General features: G+C 34.9%; 1 protein-coding gene and 1 pseudogene across 1 annotated transcript; both read left to right on the top strand.

Annotated features, from left to right (window-relative positions):
• Positions 1-7768, top strand: LOC120775903 (estradiol 17-beta-dehydrogenase 11-like). Its single transcript, XM_040106295.1, has 6 exons — positions 1-185; positions 5754-6074; positions 6140-6317; positions 6692-6832; positions 6923-6964; positions 7047-7768. The coding sequence occupies exons 1-6, from the start codon at positions 160-162 to the stop codon at positions 7305-7307; spliced, it is 969 nt and encodes a 322-aa protein (XP_039962229.1). The 5' UTR covers positions 1-159; the 3' UTR covers positions 7308-7768.
• Positions 7769-8150: 382 nt separating this feature from the next.
• Positions 8151-18145, top strand: LOC120773819 (annotated as a pseudogene).
• Positions 18146-19039: the final 894 nt, after the last annotated feature.

Below are 19039 nucleotides of genomic sequence, written 5' to 3'. Positions count from 1 at the left end.
TCTTTAATTTAGTGTTTTCAGTTAGAGTTCTGAATCGACCGGTTACGGTTTATTGTTACTCTAATCTAGCGAAAGTCCAAACATTTACTAAGGACACGCAGTTTTGTATTATCCCTGACGTTCCAACTATAATTTGTGATTAAAATTTGTGCGTTTAAAATGGTGCAACCGTCGAATTCTGTGTGGTGAGTGAGTGTGTGTATTTGGCTTTATGTAGTAAAGTGTCCAGGGCGTATGAATATTATTACTGTCAGTGACCGGTGTTTCAGTGGTATGAACAACATATGAAAAGAATTTTGTTTATATAAAAACTAAGAATTTGAGAATCAATGTCAAGTGTCATCAGAAACTTCAAATTCAATGGGGAATATTTATTATCATTCGAAAGAACATTCTTTGGCTTTTATTTTTTGATCTACGTCTCAGATGGTCCATTCGTTGAGTCCGATTTTCGATAACTCGTTCGAGCATTTCGACTGGCGATTGAATGTATCGGCCCAAAACGTCAAATTATCTGCTCCCCAAAGTGTTCTCTCAATAAATCCATTGACTAATGCATTGTGTGGGAAGTGTGGACGACTTCTTGTAACCAAATGTCGCCGAAATCACGAGATTCGATTTCAGGTATCAAATAGTTGGTTATCATGGCGAAGTTAGATCTTCAAAATAACTGTGCTTGGCCGGATAAAATTTGGGTCAATTCCGGTGCATACAGTCGGCTGTTGTGGGAATTGGAGCGTAACTGTCGCCGTTAATGGTTACTTTTTCCCAGACATCATTTTTGAAGAAATATGGACCGATGATTCCACCAGCCTACAAACCACACCGAATTGTTGTTTTTTCTGGATAAAATGGCAGCTCTTGAATCTCTTCAGGTTGCTTTTCGCACCAAATGTGACAATTTTGCTTATTTACATACCCACGGAGCCAGAAATGACCCTCATCGCTGAACGAAATTTGGGTCGAAAATGTCGGATCTTCTTGGAACTTTTCAAAAGGCCATAGAGCAAACCGATGTTGCTTGAGAAGGCCTCAGTAGGCCGATAATGTTGACCATAAGTTGAGCGAAGTGCGCGAAACACATTCTTTACAGAATTGTGAATTTTCGTAATAAAGTTTGTAAGTAAGATTTGTAAACGTTATTTAGGCGTAATTCTTTCCATGATGAAATGAACAGAACTAACATGACAGCTTGACACAACTCACACGTGTTCTATCAAAAAAAGGCTGTTACAAAAAGTACCTCTACTTGGATCACCCGTTACTTGTATATGTACATTAGAGAGGTTTTTTTTATGGAGAGCCAAAAAAAAGAAAAAATCTTCTATGCGGCAAATGTTCTGTACAAATTTGCCTAAGAGACTATGGGTATGCAAGCGGTTTAGGGATCGTAAAAAAATGTCTTCGGCAGTTTTTAAGATATCAGAATGAAATTCAATGCGTAGGTGCATTTTAATTTTCGACTGATCATTTGTCAGAGTGGTCCAGATCGGACAACTACAGTAGAACTCCAATTATCCGAATTAATGGGGACCGGGACAAATTCGGATAATAAAATATTCGGATAATCGGATTTAAAAAAAAAAATGCCATTGGAGAGAATAAAAGCTACGTTTTGATATTGCACTATTTTTTATTGAATTAAATGAAAGAAACATGAAATTTTCACATGTTTTAAATATAAATAAAATGCACTTATGTACAAGTTTAGAAATAAAAATCATTGTTTTTTAAACATCTTCGTCAATTCAAAAATTCGTTTTCGGGCAGCCAGGTCACGCATTAGCTTGACGGTGAGCAGTTGCAAGTGGTCACACTCGGGCTGACGCTCCATCCACTTCAAAACAGTCTCGAGGCCGGCAAATGCTTCACTAGCTGATGGTCCAGCGTCTACTTCAACATCAGCAGAAAGTTCTTCTTCCACTTCCACTTCAACACCTTCTCTCTTGTGATTCGGATAATCGGCGATTCGGATAGTCGGAGTTCAGATAATTGGAGTTCTACTGTATATCACATATCACAGATTATTAAGATTTTTTAAAAGTAAGAAACTGAATAACAGAGGTCTTAATGTATATTATCGAATATTTGGAGTTTTATTTTAAATTTTCGGGTACCTTTTTGTCACAATGTATATACGCGTCGGTATTTTTTCTAACTATGTAGAAATATAAATATACAAAATTAATTTTATTATCTCAAAAAAACGCTACGTCATTGAGTTTTAAGCAATTCTAGCAAATTTATTGATCGTTAATTAGATACGTATCAGTATTATTCATCACTTATTAAATCAGTAACTGTAGGTATAATTATTTAAAAACAACTCGTAAGTAAAAGGGATTAATAACTTTCATAACTTAATCAACGATTTGTGTATCTCTATAAAAACAAGAAAAAACGTTAACTTCGGCTGCACCGATGCTAATATACCCTTCACAGGTGCATTTCTTTTAGTAACTATGTGTTCAGTTTGTATGGAAGCTATATGCTATAGTCAGCCGATCTGAACTGACTTAGAAAATAATCTATACCAAATTTGGTGAATATATCTTGTCAAATGTGAAAGTTTTCCATACAAGAACTTGATTCCGATCGGTCAATTTATATGACAGCTGTATGTTATACTCGTCCGATATTGGCCGTTCCGACAAATGAGCAGCTTCTTGAAGAGAAAATGACGTTTGCAAAATTTCAAAAGGATATCTTAAAAACTTAGGAACTAGTTCGTATATATACAGACGGGCGTACTGACAGACAGACGGACATGGTTAAATCGACTCAGCTTAAAATACTGATCATTTTTATATATACTTTATAGGGTCTCCGACGCTTCTTTCTGGGTGTTACAAACATCGTGACAAACTTAATATACCCTGTTCAGGGTATAAAAATACTATGCACTGGTATATATCCTCTACAATAGAAAGTTTCCTTAGTCATTCGCATCCCTAAATCCCTAATAAAACTTCTTCCTACATTGAGAATTACAGGCCCATTTCCCTCTTATCCTGTATGTCTCCAAGACATTAGAAAAAATAATTTCCTCCGATCACCTACCATTTTCTCCTTCACCTGGAAGAATATTCATATGCATCAAGATCGAACATACGTTTGCTACACGTGGAACAATTTGAATGGTAGAAACAAACCCATATGTACCTTATCTGGTTCGGAAGATTTCACAATACCTCATATCCTCGTTGACTAAATAAATAAATTTAAATAAGTATTTATTGCAAGGGTAAAATGGAGAAAAATAAATAAATAAATTTAAATAAATATTTTTTTATTTTTCTCCATTTTACCCTTGAAATCATCGCAATAACTTTCCTCAATGACATGTAAAGAAACCAACACTTTTACAAGCAATTAAATTATAAATACTGATAAGATTTACATGTGGGTTCTAGATTATGCTTTAAAAATGTCATTAATGGGGTACTCACAACGTGTCATAAAGCATGGTAAAATCATAAAATCACAAATTTTTATACCAGTTTTAAAAATTTGTTATTATGACTCTAAGTGAAACCCTAATAAGGGGTTTAGCAGCAAATATTTGAACGTGAACTTACTGCCTTAAACGTGTTTTTCGTAATATTGTGGCATGTCATTTAAAAACCAACGGCTTTTATTGCCACTGACGGTTACGTTCTCACCGCCATCAATTTTGAAGAAATATGGACTGATGATCCCACCGGCCCACAAACCACACCATAACGTTGTTTTTTTTTGGATGAAATGGCAGCTCTTGAACCTCTTCAGGTTGTTCTTCGTCCCAAATGCGGCAATTTCGCTTGTCTACATACCCATTAAACCAGAAACCATTGAAAGAATTTTGACTCGAAAACGTAGGATCTTCATGGAACTTTTCAAGAACCGCTGGGGAAGGTCTAAAGGATTTTAACCATTTTTTGTTGAGCGCAAAATTTTGTGTTAGAATATTCCTTTAATTTTAGATTAAAAAATCAATTGTCACATATGGTACATGGAAAAATTAAATTGAATTGTAAGTAAAGAGCTTGCTTATGATAATTTGTTAGGGCAAAAACTGCAACTTTATGATGTCAGGAAAAACGTCAATTTGAGCAACTTAAGGGGATGTCAACAATAAAAAAATCAACTTGGAGAAAAACGAACACCCTAATACGAGTATATATATCTATATTCATCTGTCAATGTAAAATTATATTTTGTCAAATATACCCACAAGCCTCATATTTCCAAACCCATAAGCCACAATATGGCAAAAGAATCACAATTTCCCAGGCGTAAACTTGCATAGTCATAGTTGTTAAGAAAAAACACATTTGATTGGTTTTTAATGGCTTCTGATTAACGATTAATGTCACATTTTCATTTTTAGCATTTATATTAAAAACACATTTTAGCTTAATTGCGTATATTCTTCTTTTTCTTTTGTCGTTTCTTCCTTTGGCTATTTGACGCCAATTCGAGATACTAAGTGCAGCCAGGCCCTTCTCCACCTGATCTCTCCAACAAAATGGATGTCTTCTTCCGCTTCCACCGGCGATCATTGAATCGTAAGCCTTCAAAGCTAAGTGTTCTCGTCTATCCGAACAACATGACTTTGCCAGCGCAGCCACTGTCTCTTGATTTGCTGAACTATGTCAATGTCGCCGTATATCGGGTACAGCTCATCGATTGCGGTATTCGCCATTGCCAATACGCAAAGGACCATACATTTTCCACAAAACCTTTCTCTCGAAAACTTCTAAGGCCGGCTCATCAGATGATGTCTTTGTCTACACCTTCGCACCATATAACAGGAGGGAGATAATCTGAGACTTGTAGAGTTTGTCTCTCTTTGTGTGAAACCTCCCTTGGTTTCAAACTGTTAGAGAGGTCCTTCCCGATCCTGACGGAAGCTTTTGGTGATACACAACGTCAGCTTATACCGCAGTATTAGCTTTTCGGGGAAACAAAGTTCAGACATAGCGTTATAGAGGCAGTTCCTTTTCATTCTTACGAAGGCGAATTTAAAATCGAAGAAGAGGTGGTGGTGTAGTTCTTCTTTTCACGAGTCTTTCCCAATATTTGACGCATGGTTAAAGTCTGATCGATAGTAGATTTTCCAAAGCCACACTGATAAAGTCCAAGCAGTTTGCTGACGTTGGGCTTCAGTCTTTCACACACTACGTTCGATAAGTCCTTTTAAGCGATATTAAAGAGGCCTAGTGAAGTATTCTCTCCATAACTTCAGTATGCTCTGAACATCAACCACTAGATCACTTTTCTGGGTCCTACAAGAGTATGCTTCGGTCTTGAAACCTTCCGTTAGTCGCTCCATCCTTTCGTATTACCTGTGGTCAGCTTCTAAAGCTCTTCATACTCACACATTTCGGCCTCTTTCTTTTTTGGTCTCGGTATCTATCCCACACTACTCGTGTTGTAGTTGATCGCAAAATTGCGACGTAGATTGTCCGCTTTCTCTCCTCTGCAACACGATAGTCATCATCGTACCAGTTGTTCTTTTGAACTTTCCATATACCAATGGTTTCGCTTGCAGCTATATTTAAGGAGCTTGAAATGTTGTCCCACAGAAAATCAGATGGATAAAAGAAAATTTTCCCCTTTTTTGAACATTGGAGTTCTTTATTTATTTATGAGAGGATCTAGGGTTTGAAACCCCTCTGTATGGTTCATATGATCAGTCTTATTTTCTCGAGTTCTGAGTTCTACACTAGCACACGATAATTTTACATTTTTTACTTTCTCCTCCCCCACAGCGCCAATAACTCCGGCAATAACAATAACAGCAGCATTGATATTTCCAATATAATCAGCTTGGTATTAGACATAGCACTGCTGATATTTAAGTTCTGGGTTGCGATAATCCAGTCGATAGTTTGGACATTTGTGCCACAAGAGATCGATGTCAAAGGTCAGACTGTACTGATCACCGGCACCGGACATGGCATTGGCAAGGAGCTCGCCCTGCAGTACAGCGCACTTGGCGCTAAGCTCATCTGCTGGGATGTGAATGAGGAGGGCAATCAGCAGACAGTCAAGGAAATCAAGGCTTACGGTGGGGAGGCGTACGCTTATACGTGAGTTTATTATTGTTTACATATAAATTGTCTTTATTTAGATGTAAATGTCTTCCCTCATAAAGGTGCGATGTAGCGAAACGCGATGATATCAACGTCTTGGCTGAGAAGGTCAAGCAAGAGCATGGCTTTATCAATATTGTTGTAAATAATGCTGGTATTATGCCCTGTCATCCAATTCTTGAACACACCGAGACTGAGATTAGATCTATGTTCGATATTAATGTGCTGGCGCACTTTTGGGTGAGTAAATATATAGAAATATGGCTTAAAAATTAATTCGTTACCTAAGAAACAAAAAAATTGGCCCAACAATCGGAGCTGTATGTGATCAAGACATTTCATTTTACCTTCCGAAGAACAACTTTTTTTAAAACTAAAAAAATTTAAAATATGGCGTATCTTATCTTTGCTGTGGTGTATCTCTTTCTCACGTATTCACAAAACTGTATGAGGAATTTTTAATGCGAGTTTTATCTTTTTGTTGCCATATAGCGCAACTCGATCACATAAAATACAGTTAACCAAACAAATCTATTGAAAAAATTATAAAATATTTTTTTACTAGATCGTATATTAGACTCTTTAAAAAGATACAATTAAATTTTTTATTACAGGTTATCCAAGCTTTCCTCCCCGATATGCTGGTACGCAACGAAGGGCATTTTGTCGCTTTGTCATCGTGTGCTGGTCTCTTCGGAGTACCTAATTTGGTGCCTTATTGCGGTACAAAATTCGCTGTACGCGGTTTCATGCAGGTAAGTAGTAGAAGACATGTCATCGTTGGCGTCATTTCGCCAATGAAGAACAGCTTCTAAGCCATGCTTTTAATATTGATCTATTTTCAGGCGCTGAGCGAGGAATTGCTGCTCAAGAATCCACAGAATAATGTGAGTACTCACTTTTCTGTGCACAATTAATTAATTTTTTTTTTATGTTTTACAAATCGTCTTTCTCAACACATATTTTCAGATTAAATTTACCACCATCTATCCATACATGGTCGATACCGGTCTCTGCAAGCGTCCACGCTATCGCTTCCCCAACCTACTCCACCTAGTAAAGCCCTCAGACGCGGCAGCGAGCATCATTCGGGCACAACGCACCAGCCTGGAGCACGCCAGTGTACCACGAGCATGGTTGTATGTGGAAAAAATTGGACGTTTACTGCCACGTAACGCTATGCGTTTAATTGATAGCTTCCTCGACTTTGGCGTGGACTCAGATAAATGAAGGAGGACGTTGGAAATTCGATAAATGTTAAGCGATTTTTCATAAAAAAAGTATAGGCCGTATTTATATGCCATTTTGTTTTTTTTCATAAAATACCAAAAATTTAGACCTTATAAGGTTCATAGTTTTTTTCTGCTGTTCTCTGTTTCTTTATTTAACATAGGAATAGCTTGAAATGGATGATAAGTTTTTTTGAGAATATATAATTAACACTTCGAATTCGCTGAGGAAGTGAAGCATAAATACTAGGTTAAAGAAAGAAACAGAGAACAGCAGAAAAAACTATGAACCCTAAAACCCATTAGCTAATTTCTTGCTACTGACCATTAAAAAGGAAAGAGCAATATATCACTGAACAGCCTCAAATATAACCTTGAGCTTGCTTAGTTTTAAATTGGTTTAAAGTTATATAGTACATTGAACAACCATATTCAATAAATAAAGATATATTAACAAAAAATGTTCAAGTACTAGAATTATTTAGTAAAATTCTTAATCATTGCTAAAAATACTTAAGCAACCTTTTGTTCGTATGAAGTTTGTTTCCCTTAGTCAGTTCGGATCATATTTTTAGACATGGCGTTTTCAAGATATTGAAGGACACATCATGCATGACGCAAGATAAAGCGTTCACCAAATGCGTAATTCAATACTTAGTCTGCTTCGTTGGGTGAATAACACGTGGGGTCGTCTTATTGTCACAAAAATGCATGTCTCTATATCGTTCTCCATTGACTGTACATTATGGCCGTCTACATTTTTGTAGAAATATGACCACTGATTCACTCTGCTCATAAAGCACACCAAACAGTGACTTTTTGATGATTTAAAGGTAATTCAACAATGGCTTGTGGTTTATCATCACTCCAAAAGTCCAAACCAAAGGTAAGCTTCATCGCCGAACAAAATTTTCTTGTAAGAATCGTTCACATCTCGTACTGGGCCCATTCACCAAACGTACGAAGCACTTGATGATCATTCACGCACGATTATTGTTAAATCCAAAGTCTATATTTTTTTAAAAATCTGTAAATTGAATGTTATTTTGAATGAAAGTGAAATGGACCTGAAGTGGACAGATCTTTGAATTGTTATAACTGACCTTTAACTTCATTTATGGTAGGAATATGATACACTTAAGACATGCACTCCATACGAATTTTCTACAGGCTTGTCTTCAATCTTTTATTCAGCTGAGGATAATAATTGCTGAATAAAACGCTGACAGCAAAAGCGGCTGGAATGCTTGTTTGTATATAAATCATATACATATATTTATAAGAAGTTAGTTAGTTATGGAAACATTTCGTTTTGTCAATAACATAGCAGGTTCAAGGCAGGGGCAACAGTTATGCTCAATCGTTGCATCGGCATTTCTATTTAACGAAGCATAGCGACTTGCTGTCCTACCTTAACTCATTCAACGGTATATTATACGAGTAATGTGGAGAAATTTGTGCTACTTGCCAAAGTAAACATTACTTTTCCGCGCTGTTTTTGCATAAAATTTCCATGGAAACCGGAAAACTTTGTTTATTTGGCAACAAAAGTATGTTTTCGCTTCGATGTTACGGAATGTAGAGGAATTTTTGTGAAATATCGAATTAAGCAAAATGGTTGAGTTTGGTTAACTAAATTAAGAATAACTGGAAAATACTTTTCAAACTTTTTGTTAAAGTGACTTTTAGGGGCATAGATTTTATAATAATGTTTTCTTCCAAACTCATGTGAAATGCAGATAGTTTTTAGTCTTAAAATTTCAACGTAAAGTGGGAAAAAATTCAAAAAGAATTGCTTAAATTAATATATAAATATATGTAAGTATGAGCTTTGAGAATGGAACACCAAAGTTAAAAACCAATTTATAGAGATAATGAATATATTTAATAGATCTTTATCCACTTGGTCTTTCAAATGGAGTGGAGGTCTTCCTTTTCCTCTGCTTTCCCCGCGGTTACTGCGTCGAATATTTTCTGAGCTGGAGTGCTTTTATCCATTCGGACGATATGACCTAACCAATGCAGACACTGTCTCTTAATTCGCTGAACTATGTTAATTTCGTCGTATATCTCATACAGATCATTGTTCCATCGACTTCGATATTTGCCGCATATCTTCCGCAGGATCTTTCTCTCGAAAACTTCTAACGTCGACTCATCAGATGTTGTCATCATCCATGACTCTGCACCATAAAGCAGGACGGGAATAATGAGTGACTTGTAGAGTTTGGTCTTTGTCGTCGAGAGAGGACTTTACTTCTCAATTGCCTACTTAGTCCGAAGTAGCACCTGTTGGCAAGAGGTATTCTGCAGCTGACATTGTTGTTGGTGTTAATACCAAGTTAGACGAAATTATCTACGATTTAGAAGTTATGACTGTCAACAGTGCCGAGAATAATAATGACACGTGATATTTCGTGTTGCCCTTATGCGCTACCAGAACCATTTGCTTCGCTTCCTCATCCAGTCTGGAGTAAGCAGAATTAACGGTCCTTCCCGATCTTGACGGAGCTTTTGGTATTGCTAAATGTCAGTTTACACAGTCGTATTGGTTTTGCGGAGATACCAAATTCAGTCATAGCGGCATAAAGGCAGCTTCTTTCTGTGCTGTTAAAAGCAGCTTTGAAAACGATGAAGAGGTGATGTGTGTGGATTCTCTTTTTACGGGTACTTTCCAAAATTTTTCCAAGATATCTGATCGGTTGTTGACTTTCCAGGCCTACGGTCCAATCCGTTTGTTGACATTGGGCTTTAATCTTTCACACAATCCGCTCGATAGAACCTTATATGCGATGTTGAGGAGGCTCATCCCACGGTAGTTAACGCAGATTGTGAAGTCTCCCTTTTTAGAGCACAGTTAAATTCCAATCGTAGGGCATGCTTTCGTCCGACCATATTCTACGAAGAAGCTGATGCATGTTCCTTATCAGTTCTTCGCCGCCGTACTTGAATAGGCGCCGCTTTGTTTTTCTTCAGATGAATAATTGCTATTCGAACTTCTTCATTCAGCAGGCAGGAGAAGTGTTCCCTCCATAATTTTAGAACGCTCATCTGTCACTAGATCATTTCTGGAGGTTCTACAAGAGTTTGGAAACCGTAATATTTGCATAAAGAAAGGTAATACCAGCGAAGATAATCTTGGAATTGCGTGAGCTGCCAATTTCAGTCATTAAATTTAGAAGAACTTCTGTTTCTGTCAATATTTCTCTCTTCTCTTACTAACCATGTATTTATTCCATCCTTTAAAGAAGTAAGAGGCTTTGCAGCGAAATATATGATTTACCTTCATAGACATATTATTTCCAATGGAAGTTTTTTAAAACCACACGAGTGAAAATGGCTGAATCAGTTGTTAACTCCCGGATAGCGGTGTTTTAACTGAGCTGCGGTGAATACTTCAAGCTTACTCCGAGATATATTTCGTTCACATTTTAATAATTTCATCAGAAGTTTATTTAAATTACGTAATTTGTAATTTTTTTTTAATTAATTGAAAGTGTATTCCAGTGTTAGCAAAAACTACCCAAACCGGATTTTTCAATCTTGAAGTGACGTGGCGTATCAGTAGCTCTTAATTGGTAGAAACGAGTTTTAAAGTAGTAACGTATACGCCATGTGTGCTCCCATTTTAGCTGATATGTATTTTAACCAAGTAAACTGCAGTAAAAAAAGCTTTTGATAAGCGTATTTGCCCACACTAATATTTTCTATTTATATACCATTTAGCTCAATTTCCCTTCATTCTATAAAAAATTTAATTATTGTCACTAATCTTAATCTCTTCCACCTACATTCTTATACACACATTTTAAAGAAGTTTTCATGTGATTTAATTAACTGTTAAAGTTCGCTAATTAATTCACACACTCCTGAGCCAATTTGACAAAACGCCATTTACCAAAACACAACACCACTTCCGACTGCTGTTCACACCGACTGTTGATAGCACTATTCTCCTATAGTTGAAATTAGTCGCAGAAAAAACGGCAAATGAAAAAGTTGCACTGAACCCAGACAGTTAAGCTTACCACCAGGCGTTGGTGTTACCGCTTATATGTAGTGAAGTTTCGAAACTAAGACAGCATGAAACCAAACATTTAAACGCGCTGCACTAAAACCGTTAGCATTGCTGAACATTAGAATGTGTGTTACATATGTATGAACACGCTTGGAGTATCACTCAGAAATTAGTGCTGTTTCGAAGTATCCAAGTATAAGGTAATCGAAGTTGGAGATAGATTTTATAAAATGTATGTTCATTAGGGTGGATCAAAAAAAATTATTATTATTATTATTATCAAAAAAATATTTACATTAAGAAATTTTCGATAATAATGAGCTCTTAAGGGGGTACTCTCATGTAATCACTTCGAAAAACCGATTTTTTTCATATTTTGACAGTAAAACCTATTGAAAACATGCTGTGAAAAATTCAGACCTAAATTCATAGTATTTGATAAGTCACAGCTCATAGTCGCCGACGTGTCGTAAGCGACTGTCTACCAGGCGCCATGACAAGTCTGCAGCTGCTACGTTTCTAAACGCATTTTTCTCGAATCATCATTTTCTGAAACTGTCATGGTCTTAAAAAAAAAGTATTAAACCGATTGCTTTAAAATTTACACATGTTCTTCTACTCATTTATAGTTATCGTCCCTACCAGCATTGTTTATTTTCGAAAATATTTTCATATTTTTTTAAACGATTTTTAAAGAAAAAAAAAGATTTTCGTGACTTCTTTTGAAGGTTAACATTTTTTTTATTTTAATGAAATTGATTATATCCGTATTTGATAGGGACGATATCCGCAGAAGTACTGAATAATAATCCATTCGACTTTTTTATTTCAGATAAAATGAACAGCCGCTATCACAATGAGCAGTGAACTACTTTTTTTTTGTTGGGGACTACTTTGATTTAAAAACAAATATATTAAAAATGTAAAAAACGAAAAAAAATTTTTTTTTGTACATTTCGAAATATAAATAACAATATATTAAAGAATTAAAAAGATTGAATTTTGTTGTCGCATAAAAAAAATTTTCTCAAAAAGTGGTAAAATGTATGCGTTCACATTGAGAGTACCCCCTTAATTGCATCAGGAAGGTCCTCCGCTTTTACAGTTTTGTAGTTTTTTTATTAGATTTAAACATATCTAGTTTCATAGATAGGAATTGAATGTTCTTTAAAAAATATCTACATCAACTTTTTCGAAAATTTGACCGTTTAAAAGCTATTTACAATTAAAGGTTTCTTATTTTATGGCAAATTTTTTCTCAATGAAATTTAAAAATTAAAGTTATAGAGCGTAAAATTTCCTAAAATAAGTATACGTCTCCCGATTTAAAATATCATTAAAAAATTAAATTTTAAAAATTTGATTAAAAAAATTTTATTTTTTAATTTTAAAAATTTAATTAGTTTTATTTTTAGATTTAGTTTTATCTTAAAGACATTTTAAATCTGGAAACTGATAATTTTTTAGGAAATTTAACGCTCTACAAAAAAATTTTATTTACCCACCCTAATGTATATACGTTAGGTTGCTACATATCTTTCTATAAACAGAACTATTTTCAAAATATAGTAATGGAATTAATTAAAATATTTTATTTTATTTTCGATTTAATTCTACTTGGAGTTTATAAAAAATATGGAGATTTTTATTATTATTATTTAAATAAATTTTTTACCTCTTGTATATAAGAATAGTATATGTAAAACCTTATAATTTTTAAAATAATAAAAATTGTTAAAATATAATTTGTAAAAAAATTAAGAAAAATCCTTAAAAAAGGTTATGGTACTCCCATTGTAATGAAGTCAAAATAATTTAATTGTGGAAAGTTCTATCAAGTGGTTCACGCAAAGGTTATTTTAATATGGATATCCTTTTTAATGATATTGAATGAGATTTTTTCGAAATTACTATTCTTCAAGATTTTAGCAATGTTTGGTAATTAAATTGACACATTTTTATTTAAATTCTAAAAAAAGTAGTTTTGTCACCTTCAGATTCGACAATTTCAGCCTTTTTTTTATCTATCAAGCTCATAAATTTTTTTATATCTATCAAGTTTCAGTATTACTGAGCGATAATTGTGACAGCCACCACGTGGATTATGTGTACATAAGGTTTTATTAACAAAATGTTCCCTGAGCAAATGAATTACCCTAATAATACAAGGATATGTTTTCAAGGCATTCGATTTGTTTTGTTCATAACAACATTGCTGGTAACCACACCGAAGACATCATATGTGTGAACATATACATAAACATATATAATCTAAATAGTAGTTTTGTTGTATTTTTTCTTTTTGGTATGCAATAAACAAATTAATAGCATTATCCAAGCACTAGTAAGTATTATAAACTTTTAGGCGGAAAGTCTTTTCGAGAGCAAAGGTGCATGTAAAACGCTTTCAACATACATGCATACATTTTATATTTAACGACGGTTGTCGGAGAGGTGTGAGCGCACCAGCTAATAAAATCATTTACTTCTGCTGCCATTCAATCGTCACGCTATACAAATGTCTTCATACGGAGAATCAGTATGCTATTTGAAAGAGGAGCAAATCGGATTCAAAGTGGCAGGCATATATTTAACCGTGAGGCAGACAGACAATGCACATATGAGTGTATGGAGGTATGAAGACGGACTGTGAGGCAGTTAGTATGTTGATTAGGCGGGAATTTGTAGGTTGGCGAGACTCTGCCATAAAGGAAGTTAGATATCAATCAAGCACAAATAGCGATACAATATGAAATTCGAAATATTCTTACCCGCTGGCATGCATGCATGTGTGGTGTGTGGTAGAGTCTGTTTTATGGTTTTTATTGTAGGCGATTTGTTGTTTGCTGCCTGCTATCATTATTGCATGATTGACGCGCATTTAGTTGGTATTTCGTATTGTTGTTGTACATTACTTTGAATTTTTATGCGATTCTTACTTTTTTTACTCATATTTTGACTTGCAAAATAAGCATATGCGTAAATGTAGGTTTATACAACATCAATATACAACATTTATACCAATATTTTATTGTCTCTTTTTCACTCCTTTAGTGGTAACAAAAACAGCTTCAAGTGTGAAGGTGGCAGCTGGTTGTGGCGCCACTGGCAATAGCAACAGCAACGGTGCTGCACGACGCACTCCAACCGCTGAGCCATCAGACGGCGCACGCCCACCACAAACGGGGGCAAATGGCAAGTCATCCGTCTCGGCGCGCAAGGAGAAGTGAGCGTTGCTTACCAACAAATGTATACTGAGGACCATCACCGCATTTCTGGCGAGCAACAAACGCAACTCCTACAATGCACAAATGCGCGCCAAACAGACGAATAGACGACGTCGCCAGCGCAAGATGGACGAGTTGAGCGGCAAAATTAATCCGAAATTGTTGGAGAATTTGCGCAAAAAGACAAAGTTCACCAAGTGAGTGCAAGTGCATAATTATAGAGTTGAAGTAATAAATTAAAAACATTTCAAGCGCAATTATTGTAGTGAAAGAGTTCTATGTATGTTTCGTGACGTGGCGTATGAGTAACTTTTAAATAGTTCAAATATTTGGGCATAAAGTTGTAACGTTCAGGTCTCGACGCGATAAAACACGTTACTGGCTCTTATCTAATAAACTTAAAAAAAAAAATAAAGACAAAAATGCCAGATAATTTGTAAAAAATGCATTTGATAACATTGCTCGTATTATCAGCATTAAAAGTTGAAAATGAAAATATGTTATATTGATTTTTTCGTTTTAAGAAAATGTTTTCTGGCCGGAAAGTACATTTTCATACATGCTCGCATAGTATAAGTATTCAAGTACCACATCTCGTATGAGTAATTTTTAATTAGTGCAAGTAAGTGGTTACAAATTTGTAACGTATACGTACCGACGACACCTATTCACACTTGATGTGTGTCCCCACGAAAATATGTACCTATGTATATACTAAAATTTTATTTTTGAAATTTAATGCCATATACCTTTTTAAAAAGGAAAGTCTAGTGTCTAGTTGTAATAATTCTAAAGATTAAGCCCAACCTCCTAAACGACTAAAACAATATCATTTTATATATTAATTTCAAAATACAATCAATTTATTGATGGTAGAATTAATACGTTTTCAAAATAAGCTAATTTACTGCCGGAATTGACTTGAAAATAGAATTTCTTCAGAAAATTATTTAACACATCGCGATGTTAGCGACTTATAACGGGGTTACATATAATCGAATTTTATATTATTTATCTTTTTTTACTTATTCTTTACAGATTTCGCTATAAATATTCATTCCAACCGTACATAACATAAATATTTCTTTTTGATTGAAAACTTTCGTATGATTATTTAACATAACAAACGTTTCGATAGACTAAGTATAGAATTATTTTGATTTGTATTTAAATTGGCTTTTTATAAATAATTTTCTTCTAAATTTTTTAAAAAATTCTCACTTTACCTTTTATTTGATTATTTTCAGAGATGAAGTCGATGCCAATATTCAGCAAAAGCATTAGCCACCGGTAGTTCAACTGCGGCAATAGAAAACCACATGCGACAGTGGAGGTAAAAATATGCTCAAAATGATTAGAAATGATTAGAAATGAAAGTTAACTTCGGTTTCGCCAAAGCTACTTACCCACAATTTCTAAAAATTTATTGCAAGAACTTGATTTATCCGATCTGAAAAATTTCCTCGGAGACTGCACCAATATCTTAGACAACAAACCACGCCTAATTTCATAAAAATATTTCCTGTCGGCGATTCCGATAAATCAACAGCTTTTTGATGCACTGGCTTACTTATATAGATACAGACTGACGGACGGACGGACTGACGGTTTTTGATTAGTACAACTTATTCAAAGACGGTCGAGAAGGCGTTGACAACGAATCACGTTCAGGATAACGACGATTAACTGGCCTCATCGGAATATCGAAAGGACCAATGAAAACCATTTTGATAAGAAAATTGAGAGCAGGTTCCAAAACAATTCAATTTGTTCGAAAAATAGCGTCCCTTTAGTATCTATGACACAATGCTTTTCGACTACCAGGATGCCATGAAACGTATTAAAAATGGCGATGAGTCTCGGATGTATGCTAACGACCCGGAAACAGAAGATCAATCCAAATATCGTGTCAAAGGTGAGTCGAAGCCGAAAAAACACACCAAAGCATATCAAAAATCAAGGTTATATTGACAGTTTTCTTCAATTATCGATATGCGGTGCTTTCCGAATTCCATCCAACTGGTCAAACTGTCAGCAAGGAATACTATTTGGGTGTTATGCGTCATTTTCGCGAGGTAATTCGTAAAAAGAGGACGGAATTATTAGCCGAAAACTCTTGGTTATTGCACCACTTTAATGCACTCTGCATTAATTCTTCGTGATTTTTCTCCAAATTTACAACCAATATCGTGCCGCAGCCACCATAGTCGCCTGATTTAATTCCGTGTGACTTTTGGCCATTCAGCAAACTCAAACGACCGGTCTAAGGAAACGATTTTGAGTCAATTAAAGAAATGAAATTTGAATCGCTACGCTCACTGAAGGCTATTCCGGAATTTGACTTTGACAACTGTTTCGAGGATTGGTAAAAACGTTGGTTTTTTCGAAGCCTTCCAAAGGGTTTCTACATTAATTCTAAGGGTATAAAAAGATTACCCTACTGACCTTTTTATGAACAAAGTCTTACTATTTTTTGCTTATATTTGGTAGGGTTTCAGACGTTTCCTTTTGGGTGGTAAATTTTATATACTCTATTCGGGGTATAAAAAGTAATTAATTTGAGAAAAATAGTATGTATTTTAAAGTTTATATATAGTAAGTTTTCTGTTACTTTTACAAAATTCCTCATTATATTCTTTACTAATAAAACATTTTTTTAACGTAATAATATTAACATATGTATTTCGAACTTTTATACGGCATTGATCGCATTGTGTTTCGCGAACTGCTGTACAGCACATTCGATATTGTAACCGAAGAAATTCTCATGGACCGCATATTTTCTTGTTGGGATCGCGCACATGAGGGCCTACCATTACGTTTGGAGGGTTGGTTGACCGGCTTGTCGATATTCCTACGTGGCTCATTAGCCGAGCGCGCAAACTTTTGCTTTCGCGTCCACGATTTGAATAGTGATGGGTTCATCGCGAAGGATGAGATGTTTACATTGTTACGTAACTGCCTTATTAAACAACCACAGGATGAAGATCCCGATGAGGGTGTTAAGGATTTGGTAGAGATTGGGTTGAAAAAATTCGACTTGGACAAGGATGGCAAGTTAAAATAGAAAATTTTATTTATTTTATTATAAACAGATATCTTCGGCTGTATATTTTCTGTTTTAGTAAGTGTTGGTGCTAAAAAACTGTTTCAAAACTTACTGATCTGTATATTTTTGTTTGAAATACTGATTTGATTTTCAGGTTTCAATTGAGGATTTTATGGGCACTAATGAAACTGGACCCTTGCTAATGCAAGCATTTCTAGCGGTTTGTGGGCCGGTGGAATCATCGGTTGACCATTCAATATCAAGCACTAATATACATGTACAGGCATACACATTTAATATTATATATATATGTACATATATACAGCAGGCAGACATATCGATAACAACTAGTACTTTTTTGTTTTTGTGCTTTATTAGCTTTATTTTGTTTACAAAATTGAATTTTTTGTTGTTGTTAAAAAAAAAAAACAATTGGCCAGTAATCCAAGCGTCCAAAGTCTCTTTCGTTGCTCATTCTAAGAACACATGCCTGCGTGTACTGGCGAAATTAATTAAGAAAGAAATAAAAAATAAGAGTCACTTTATTTTGATTGGTTTGATGAAGATGATTATGCTGTGGAAGAACAAAAACAACAATAACAAGTAAGGATGGGCTATATATTCCACAAAATCATTCAATCATTTTTCACACCAGCTCCCATAAAGGCCTCTCATACCACCTCGGAGGTAAAATTTTATGTTTCTGGCGTAATTAGTTATTGACTTATTGCCCGTTTTGTAGTTTTGAACAGTCCCGTTATATGGGGAGTGAGCGGGGTTATCCTCAGATTTCATCCATTTTCAGACTGTAGTAGTGCTTCAATATTATAAGCGCTGAGCAAATTTTGTTGTTATAGCTTTATTGGTTTAGAAGAAATGTACATTAACCTTATTACAATGCGGAGCCACTCCCACTTTTAAAAAAAAAATTACCCACAGCTGTTCCTACTTTGCAATTGATATAAGTCGTTTTTAATTCTTAAAAATTCAAGCGCATTTCTCCCCTTCTAAGTCCCGTTCTCAGATCACAACTTAAATTATATCCTTTCCTTTCATTTTAGTAATGTTATCTTACTTTTCTGATATATTTCATACTACTATAACTTCTTGCCAAAATTAGCGACACTGGTCTATGCTTCTAACATGATTCCCATTGCTCAGAAGTTTACCTAATGCTACAAAAATTATATTAAGCTGTGATTACTGTTCAAAGCACTGACTTGTTAAAAATCACCCTACCAATCTATATACATATAAAGGTAAATTATAAATATTTTGTTTATTATTTTGAAATTTTTATATCAAAAAAATTTTATTTTATTTATTTTTATTGAATGTTGGTTAACAGCAAATGGCAACAGAAGTAATGTGACTGGGAACTGATATATGTATGTATGTACATATTTTTTGAATTTACGCTCGACTGTGCACAAAAGTAC

This window comes from Bactrocera tryoni, chromosome 4 (genome assembly GCF_016617805.1).
Source record: "Bactrocera tryoni isolate S06 chromosome 4, CSIRO_BtryS06_freeze2, whole genome shotgun sequence".
Lineage (NCBI taxonomy): Eukaryota > Metazoa > Arthropoda > Insecta > Diptera > Tephritidae > Bactrocera > Bactrocera tryoni.
This window is presented reverse-complemented; position numbering and strand designations above follow the sequence as displayed.